Consider the following 10,952-nt stretch of genomic DNA (forward strand, 5'->3'; position numbering starts at 1 on the left):
GAACCGCTTTTATCACACTGTTGTGTCTACGTGAATATACCTGTCTGTCAGATTGCTGTACCCTCCTAAGACATTAATATCATGCTGTATGCATGTGAGTGCTTAAATGCCCATTACTTAGACAAAGCACCTATAAATATTCTGCTTCATGCTTATTAATAACTTTAGCCTATCCATGAACAGATATTTTTAATTACACAAAGCTTTCCTAGCTAAAAGCAAACAAACCCTTACATTTGCATAACACTGGAAAAAACTGCAGAGATAAACTAGGGAGGTATAAAAAAAAAGTCAGTTAGAAAACATTATTCTTCTGCATACCTATATGAAAGTTAAGGAAAAGTTCTCCGTCTGCTGAAAATCTCATATTTGTTAAATTCTAGCCCATGTAAGAAATGTAGTAAAAGAATTAATAGACTGTTTTTATTGACTGAATAAAACTTGAGTCATTTACATGCAAATAGACACTTGAAATCTTTTGCATCCATTTCAGTGCTAAAAGATAGTATTTTTGCAATGTTTACTGTGTAATATTCTAATATGAGAAACAGCAGAAGGAAATGGTGGCCATTATTGCTATATGTAGTCATAAAAAGATTTCAGACGGAAGTATTTTAAATATTAATATTACTAAAATCACTTAAAGCACCAAGGAATGTTAAATCGATTTATTTAGAAGCACAATTTATTTCACACTTTGCTACCAATCCTTTTGATCAGCTCTGAAATAATACATAAGCTGAAAGCAAAACACCAAAACAAATTGTTCCTAGCAATGAAGCAGCAAGCTCTAGGTTTTATACTGGCACGTGTCGGTGTTTTAACATCTCAGGTTATTTATCTATCAAAGGATAAATTTTAAATTCCTTAAGATCTGATGCCTGAACCAAGACCTTCTCTTCTCTAATCTAGCCACCGATGGGTCTGATCAAGCAAAGCTGTTAAGAATTTGCTTACACTTCAATATAAGAGTTGTCCCCTTGAAGTCAATAGAAATAACTGAATTGAAATTTAAAGCATTATTTAATGAGTAAATTGTTGTAGCTTGAACTATACCAATTTGAGAAACCAATCTAATTTCAAAAGCCTTGCTTTACAAAAATTTTTAAAAGCCTGTTTATTTGAACTAAACTATACAAAGGAAAACAAAACCTCCCAGATTATGAATATATTTGCATTTAAGTACTGAAATCCCTGACTTTGTACAGTGCAGGTACAAATGTTTCATTTCTCAAAAGACATAAAAAGTCTGACTTCCGTAAGTATACCCTCTGACAGAATTAGAAAATTTCTTAAACAGTTTTTCAGCTTTTTGCTACAGCCCTGGGTATAATACGTGCAGTTTCACTAATGGACATACTACTGACAGTTCTTAAGACCTCTCATTCTGTTGTTTCTCAGATAATATAAGCTGCTAACAAAGACATGCCGTACCTATTTCTTCCCCTTAGTTATATACAGCATTTGGGTTCCAAGGTTTAGCACACCTAAGCTAGAAATCCAATAGAGTCTAAAGTCCATAAAGTACATAACCTCTGTAACACACAGTTGTACTGATTTGTCTGTTCTGTGACCAGCCTGTGAGAATGAGGTGAGTAGAAACTTGTGTATCAGCGATTATTTAAAAAAAAACCAAACAACCCCGAATATTACAGTTCAGTAGAAATGCCTAGATCACATATTTTAACTGACGGAAGGCAGTTACTAGCGTTTTAGAAACCTCGGTCAGGGCAAGTGGACTAATTATGTAAGTGTGCTAATTATATAACCTTTAATGCTGTAAAAAAGACACCATGTAGTTGTGGTCACAATCTGGCTCCTATCTTGCCTAGGAAAGGATAAGGAAGAGCCATCTTCCCTGGCCATACCCAGCACAGACTGCTCAGAGAAAAGCAGAGACTGTTCCACTCCATCAGCTATATCGAAAAGGCAGGACGAGAGCAAAGGCTCCAGGATTGCTAAGCGATCTGCTCTCCATGCCTTGGTGAAAAGTAGATGCGAAGATACTTTAATTCCCTTGCAGAGCAATTTAAGGAGTTGTTATGGCTTTGTTCTCAATATTTCAACATACTAGAGTTAAGCAAACCTCCAGTAAGGGACAATTGGCTTTTTTTGAATTAAAACAAAACAGCTAGCAACAATCTAATGGAAATGACTCAGAGTCATACAAAGAATTCTTTTGATCTTAGGTTATCTATTATTACTATTATTAATGCAGAAGCATGTAAAGTATGTTATTAATGTTGCACTGCAGTCCCTTCCAGGTCTTTTGCAAACTCATGCAGAGTCTGTGTGTATATTCAAGTGCATGTGTGTAAATGGTAATAATATAACTTGTCATGTTGTAATAGCTATCCTGAGGAAAAAATTTACAGAAAAATAGAGTTTGAAGTTTGAGAAACCACATTTGATATGTCAAACAGCATGATTTCTAAATTCAGGATGTTTACAATATATACATATTTTAAGTAAGGCCACATAAACCTCATAAATATATACAAACCCAGCGACTTTCATACTGTTTGGGGACTAAAAACAAACACGTAAACAAAACAATGTCCTCCACACACAGGCCCCAAAATTGGGGTTTTAAACTTTTTGTCTCCAACTTGTATTCAGATTCCTGAGAACCCCAGTGGTCAGACAGTCCTACCATTCTGAAAAGGTGGTGTGGATTTATCTAATGGAACGTGCCGTCAGATCTGCAGCTCACTGCAGTTATTTTGCTCTTTTGGAATGTATGAATGAATAATTTAAAATTGTAATGGATGAGAAGAAGATCCACTCACTTGTGGTGTTTTGGTAGCCAGTCTTCGGGAACACAAGACTCCCAAAGAGTAAGGTTGATATCAACAAATTACTAGAATATTTATTTTCATTGTTGCTATGGGAAAACATGGAAATCTGATAATCTGATTTCACAAGTAATAGAATTGGCTCACTAATTCTAGACCTTCAAGAAGAAAACCTTTCTCTGTACAAAATCCATTATCAGTATCAAGATCAATCACAAGTGCCTGCCTTCAAAGATGACTCAGTTTTGTCCATTTTTATATTCCTCAGATATGATAAATACAAAATTTCTATATGAGTACAATTTTAAGAACAATTTAAAAATCACTTCAATAAAAGTGAAGCCTCTAGGAACGATGAGACCTTTCGTTCAACTGATACGCTAAAATGTTTTTTCTAACATATGATGCCATTTGCTAAGCTGAAAATGTTACTCCATTACTAATGGCTAAATATCACTTATAGGTGAATAAAGGAAAATTTGGCCTATTTAAGAGAAGGAAGTTTGAAATAATTTCCATTGAATAGTAGCTTTTGATGTATTTTGTGACTCTCCAGTTAAGCGCTTCTTTTTGTAGTAAGAGTAATGAAAGCTTAAACCTAAACTCAGTGGTCTGCGCAGACACCGCTGACAGAAACGCGTCTTGAAGTTCCGCCTTCTAGCAAAACGCTGGAATAGTAGGCAAATCTCAAAGGAACCATGCTCGTTCTTCTCAGCTACTTTTCACAACGTTTGGGATAAAATTGGATAACATTCAGTCTACCTTCTGGAGTTCTTTTACTTGCTAAGGTCCTCCTTGATTCACCAAATTCATACAAACTTGTGGGCGTAGTCTATATAACTAGAGGGAATAGATGTCATTAGGTAAAATATATCGTGCATACTAACTTCAGGATGTCTGCATCCCCGGCACACTTACCTATATTCTTTCTAGCTGCATGAGCTGACACAAAATTTTCAATTCTTTTGACGTAGGCTTTTTCAGAAATTAACTTTATCATAAATCACCCCTGATTACTTAAATAAGGTCATTTTGAATGTGAAGATGTCTTTGTAAATTCATAAATTTTCTGGATAATTTTATGCCTGTAGCTTGTGTATTGTAATTCCGACAATTCATGCACATAGCATTATGTCATAAATTACCATATTTATCTTGGCATGAGTCTCAGTACTCATGAACACTGCCTCTATTATTTAAATACATTACACAACTGAAACACAGGATTCAATATCCGAAATAAAGAAACACTTCCAAAAATCCTAATGCTCAGACAAGAAGTGAGGGCTGGAATTTTCCTGATAATTTGGGATGCAACTAATTCAAAGAGAAAAAACCCTTGATGCCCAACTCTTTGAAGCATTCTTAAAAGCCCAGCTTAAAAAAAAATTCCACATCAAGCATTAAATTACAATATCTTAGGCAAGATTTCCAGTATCAGGGAAGTGATTTACTTAATACTTAGCTTGTTACACAAGTTTGAAGAAAAACAAATAAACAGTAACTTTTACTTTAAAATTAGCCTAGAAGGAGAACAAAACAAAAAACCAAAATCTATAAAGTTTAGGATAAAATCTATATAATGTGAACAAAAGCCATTAGATTTGATTATAAACCAGACGCTATGAAAAATAATTACGAAAAATCCACACTACTATTGAACATAATTAATTCTCAGGCTTTTAAACTTGCACACACTTATGTTTTTACATCTGAGTAGGTCTCCTAAAATCAATCATGGAGATTAAATAACATTAAACCAATTTATACAGATTATACACCGAACCAAAGTACGGTAGCTTAAACACCAAGCATCTAGCAAATAAATAACCTTCTCCAACAAAACCAGCCCACACGATACTAAGTAACCGCATGTTTTTCATATAATAGACTGCAGCTTAATAATTTCAGCCTTTAATTACTGCATCGGATAATGAATATTTTGAACATATGCTTCTCCACTCTGCTAGAAGACATGAATGAAAGAGAAACAAGTTTATATGCACGCTACTGTGTGTGCGTGTTGGGGGAGGGAGCAGCACGCTGAACAGCAAAAGGAACCAAGTGGCAACAATTGGAGGAAATGGTCTCTGTAACAGCTGCTCCCTTCAGATTCCCCTAGAAGGAGACTGCCCGAGGTGGACTGCAGCACAAAAGGATAAAGAAGATGAAAACTGATGCAAAGCAGGAAAACAACTGCTGAGACCCCTGAGTCTACAGTCGAATAGTCCCAAGCTGTGTGGCAAGACCTCTTTAGCATGCTACAGAAGCTGGTGATGAACTACATATTACCATGAGGCAAACTGGCTCCTAGCAGTATTGTCTGCGTGTTATGTGTAATGATAACCAGGAGTCCTCTGGGAACAGGATGCAATGATTTCATCTCCGTAAGCATCTGAGCTCCCCTTGGATACAGAGACCATTAAACTGAGAACAGAAGGGTAAATTTTAGGCAATGATTTCTAATTGGAGAGTGAAGACAACTTGTGCTCAACAGCACTGTCAACCTCTGATATTTTAGTGCTGTCTATACTGATCACTGTTAAGACAAAAGGAACAAAAATTTTACCCCTTTTTCTTAGTCCCATAACACACACTACATTTTCTCAGTGAAAGTACTTCATAGGTTTCTTATGTAATAGTATTGGAAATGCCATTATATTTTGAAATAACACTTCATTATAATATTGTACTGTTTACACTGAAAAGTACTGCTATTTTCATTACTGTTAAAATAACATTTTATACTCTTAGCATAATGTATCATTCATGATTTGTACTATAAACATTTTCTTTCCCTTTTAACAAAAATGCATGTTGCTTTTTATACCTGTCAGGTGTTTTTGAAAGGCACAACATACTATTTATACATTTTAAATTAATAGTAGTACATCACAAAATTCAAGGTTTCAGAATCTTCCTTAAAAAAAAAAATTCTGCACATGACTAAAAGAAATGGAACTTTTAAATGATTGCTGTTAACTTTTTGGCAGGAGGCATGGGGTAGCAATGAAGGGAAGGGAGTAGCTGTAAAACGTAAGCAAACTGGATTCTGAGGAAACAATGCCAGGGTGTCAGATATCTTTGACACTCTCAAGGGTAGTTCAATCCTTTGTATATCACGGAGACTGTGCAGACCTGCTCATTAATTAATTTGCTCTGATGGAGATATCAAATATGAATGCAGTCTTCTTTATTTAGCACAATTGTTTATCTTGTTGCTCTTCATCATTCACAAAGTTTATTGTGATTCTTGGAAACTTAACAGAAAAGTTGATTAGGTAAGAATACCAGCACACTTGTCAGTCAAAAAGCAATCCAGATAAACTTCAGTACAAAAACGTCTGTATTCTTGGAAGAGAGTGAATATCCTCTTCTCATGGCTGTTGCAACTATTATATATAATTTTATAAAACTATATATAGCTTATAAATTTTGAAACATTTTCAGATTTGGCTTCAGACTGTGACTGATGTGAGAACATTTCCAACATTTAGTTGATTTATGCAGAATATAGGCCTATCAGCATTGAAGGGTTATGTGTAAAGATGGTCAACAACTTTTGGAAAAAAATGTATCATAGATTGTTAAAAGCATGTGAGAGCATATTTTAAGAGGGAAATCTAGAACCCCTCCTACACCGCAGAAGCCAAGCAAGCAATACTGAAACTCAGGCTGAATTAACTCTGTGACTTATATTGGTCTACTTCCGAAAAAAAAACCAAAACGAAAAAACCAAAAACCCACAACCCCCCCAAAAAAACACCAAAAAACCCAACCCAAAAAACCCCACCCAAAAAACCCCCACCACAGATAACCACAAAAAATGACCTCTACAAAACATGTTCATTAATAAAATACTGCAGTTAAAGGAACCAACGGAAACAAAAATAGTATTTAGCCAGCTGATTAATAGCAATAATAATGGACAAAATATTCAAACAAATTTATTTTACACACAACATTGAGAGGATCACGGAGAACTGTGACTTCTCTGATGACCAGCACAGACAAACCAAGTCGCTGCTTATCTTTCCTCTCAGATTGACCTATGATAAACTAGGGGAACCCTCCTTCCAGTCTAGAATTCCACGTGTAACATTCTCATTGTCTTATAATTAGTGTTTGTGGGAGGCTCAAGGGAAACAGGAGAAGAGGACCTTGAACTCAAGTATCAACAGAGGAATTGCAAAACCATTGCAGCTTTTCATACCAAAAGCAATTCATATTTCTTCTAAATTCCTGAGGTTCTGAAAAGCTCATGCGAATTGATATATTTTTAATTGTTGCTCAGAAATATGTTGTAGCAAACTAGTTTGCAAAACCCTAACTAACAAAACCCTAACTAAACTAACTTAAACAAAAAACCCTAATCCAAACTAAAACCCTTCTATCTGTATGAATACAGGAAAAGAAAAGCTAGTTGCATATGACCTGAATTGTCAATTTATGTTATTTCTGCAGATCCAAGCATGAAAACCTGGACTCCACCAGTTCTGGAATTCATTGGGACCGTAATTGCTTAAGCCACATGGATTCTTGTTTACAGAACTAGATACAATTATAAAATGTCCATGAGCCAAGTCTCTCCAAGTCTTTTCCACTCTTCAAAATGCCTAAGATGCCAAGGAAGCAGAGAAAGGCACTGGGAATACTAAAGCAACTTTAAAATAAACTTACTGATAATGCTGACCGTTCTTCTCCAGCAAAATTATGTGCTAAGCTTAAGCAATACGCAGCTTCTCCTTCCATCTTCCTATCACCTCCTAAGGAAAGGATTGAAGTTACCAGCACAATCTGAACAAAAATACAATAGTACAGACACTTTTTGCAGGTTATTGAATAACATATGAATGTTTAAATACTGTAGCAAGATTTTCCTTCCCCTTCCCCTTGCCATTTATCCCGTTCCAAAAACATATAGTGGTAATTAAAAGTAGAGGCACTGGATTTAAACAAAGTTCAAGAAAAATGTTCAGCAAAGTCAGAGAAAATATCTTCCAGTAAGTAATATGGTACAATCAATTTTACACGGTGTAACGTTCTCTGTCATGAATTGTTTTAGTACTCACGGTGTCTTCACATTAGAAAATCAGAGTAGCCTCTTTCTGTTCTTTATATAAAATGAAAGTAGCTACAAATATATAATACACCCTAACATATAAACACAGAAGAGGTTGACCCATACACTTTGCTTAAGTGAACCTTGGAGAAACAACAAGAGAGAACTATCAGTAGACCAGTAGACCATATTTCTTATTCTCTAGGATATTTTGCAAGCTACTGCAGGCTAGAATAGCTTAAAAAAAGGATAACTTCTACTCGTCAGGAGTCACGGAAAATTCCGCACAGGCAGTTACTAACTGAGGTGCATCGCACTTTTCCACGTTAGGTTTATTTCACTAGTACAGAATCACAGAATTGTTTAGGTTGGAAGAGGCTTTTGAGATCAAGTCCAAACGTTAACCCAGCACTGCCAGGTCACCACTGAACCCTCAGCACCACATCTACACATCTTTGAAATACCTCCAAGGACACTTTCCTGGGCAGCCTGTTCGACTGTTTGTTCACCAAAAGGGTTGTGAAATTTTTCCTAATATCCAACCTAAACCTCCCCTGGTGCAACCTGAGGCCATTTCCTTTCATCCTGTCGCTTGTTGCTTGGGAGAATCGATTGACCCCCATCTCACTACAACCTCCTTTCTGATAGTTGCAGAGAGTGATAAGGTTTCCCCCACTTTCCTGGGCAGCCTGTTCGACTGTTTGTTCACCAAAAGGGTTGTGAAATTTTTCCTAATATCCAACCTAAACCTCCCCTGGTGCAACCTGAGGCCATTTCCTTTCATCCTGTCGCTTGTTGCTTGGGAGAATCGATTGACCCCCATCTCACTACAACCTCCTTTCTGATAGTTGCAGAGAGTGATAAGGTTTCCCCTGAGCCTCTTTTTTTCCAGGCTAAACAACCCCAGTTCCCTCAGCTGTACCTTACAGGACCTGTGCTCTAGCCCCTTTACCAGCTTTGTTGTCCTTCTCTGGATACACTCCAGCTAAATCCAGTCTTTCTGTTGCTCGACACCCATCTGCTCAAACCCAATAAAGTTTCACAGAGGAATGAAAAATAAAAAGTTGCTAGGGATAAAAAAACTTCTTTCCACACTTCAGAACAGCCTGAGAGTCTGAAGTGGTTAATATCTAATCTTAATTCATAAACCACATAAACACAGAAGATGGTTCAGAAGGACAGAATGGGTATTATAGATGACACCAGAGCCAGTCTGGATTTGACTGCCTTCTTAAATATGGGCTTCATAGATAGAAGCTATGATTCTGGACTGGAGGCTGGAGAACTCACCTGAAAGGAGCTTCTAAAGCTTAAGTTTAAAGAGAATGAGAGCAAGTGTAGTCTGCATAGTGATATTTTCTATGTCTCAGGAAGCTATGAAAGGGCACTGGAACACCTGCCTGGGCAAAACAAGCTTTGGAATGGCACCAGCTCCATTTTGACAATCTCTTCATTTCCAGCAGCTTTCACCAGCAATAGGAAGAAGCAGATTAGAAACTTCATCAGCAGGCTGTCTAGTTACTAGAGTGAGTATTAATAGCAGCAGTTCTAGCGTAGCTGTGACTTAAGCATGTATTATGCTTAAGACAACAGCTGCAGAAAAAGCTAAAAGCTTGTATTTGATCAATATATGCAGCTGGAAGAAAATGGAGGAGTGTTTGGGTACACATGTCCTTCTTCAGCTGATTAATTGCATGGGTATTCTCAGTATTTTGGTACGTACACCCAAGAGAAAAGATCTAAACAGACAATTCACAAAACAGATTTACTAATGTAAATTACAGATAAAACCAAAATAGGTATTTCAGGGCTTTAAATGGAAACATTAGTCACGTATAATCATATATCCTCAAAAATCACACATTTGGAATGGAAAGAATAGAATTCTTGACCCCAAAGCCCACACAAAAGCATTTAGATTTCAAATGGTGTTCTAAAATATTAGTCTTCATGAGATAAGGCAAGATAAGAAATCTTGGTTATTTAGAATTAATATAATCAAAGACATTGTATTAAAAAACCTGAAATAGAAGAAATTTGCTGGCACTTTCAAAAATAATAAATAGCAAAGATGACATTAGATGCCTGAAAGCTTGTTCAATTTTTCCAAGAGTATCTGCTGGTTTAATAAAGATATTTCTTTTGAGAACTTGCTTTGGCTTCAGTGAACAAGTTTTATACATTTTTAATATTATCTATACATTATACTATCTACTTGTACAGTCATATACTTATTTGTGGCAAAACTTATTTTAAAATCTGGAAAATATTTTCAATTGTTTTGTCTTTTTGATAGTTGAATTCTATCTAACCCAGCTACAACTCAAAGACTAGCAGATTAATGCTGGACATAAATCATTAAATTAAAAAAACTAATGTACCTGGTGATAAATATTGAATTAATATATAATTATTAATTGTATGTGCAATTCATATGCAAAATATGCCTCTTAAGGAATACCATGCAGCGTTCTTGAATTAATGTGCGTGGAAAAAGATGATTATTTGAGATCTTCTATCTTATTTCTGAGAAACACTCCAATACTTTTCCTAGATTATTATCCTAGATGATTAAGTCTACAGAAGTGGGCATTTAACAGCATCTTTTGAGAAACAAGCATTATTAGGATTTGTGAAATGTATGCGCATTTTCCTAAAAACAAATTGTATTATTTGCCTTCTCTTTTCTGTTCCCTGTCTTATGTAAGAAACGCTCCAGATCACGGTATTTCCAGCTGATCAACATCTCGCATTATGTATAACATTAGATGCTACTCTAATTTCGCACAATTTTAACATATCCACACATGGAGATAGCTTCATCCAGCCATTATGTAGAAGGTGGCGGCAATCGGGAGTAGCCAGCGTGGATTTAGGACAGGAAGTCATGCTTTACCAACCTGATAGCCTTCTAGGGTGAGGTGACTCGGTTGGTGAATGAAGGGAAAAGCAAGGAACGGTGTTTCTCTCAATTTTGTCTCCCATAACATCTTCATACATGAGCTGATAAAGTATGGCTTGGATAAATAAACAGCGAGGCAGTCCAAAAACTAGCTGAGCGGCCAGCCTTCAAAGGGTGGTAAGCAGCAGCATGA

The 10,952-nt window shown here is 36.1% G+C and overlaps 1 protein-coding gene across 1 annotated transcript in view; it reads right to left on the reverse strand.

The window, feature by feature from the left end:
- The window catches only part of TTC29 (tetratricopeptide repeat domain 29), a gene marked incomplete at its 5' end in the record, with an annotated part of 106,160 nt that overhangs the window by 75,069 nt on the left and 20,139 nt on the right, over positions 1-10,952 (reverse strand). Inside the window, one exon of the mRNA XM_010143983.1 lies at positions 7,476-7,561. Within this exon, the coding sequence (XP_010142285.1) occupies positions 7,476-7,561 (86 nt within the window). The remainder of the gene's footprint in view (positions 1-7,475; positions 7,562-10,952) is intronic.

This window comes from Buceros rhinoceros, unplaced genomic scaffold, assembly GCF_000710305.1.
Source record: "Buceros rhinoceros silvestris isolate BGI_N320 unplaced genomic scaffold, ASM71030v1 scaffold3299, whole genome shotgun sequence".
NCBI classification, from domain to species: Eukaryota; Metazoa; Chordata; class Aves; order Bucerotiformes; family Bucerotidae; genus Buceros; species Buceros rhinoceros.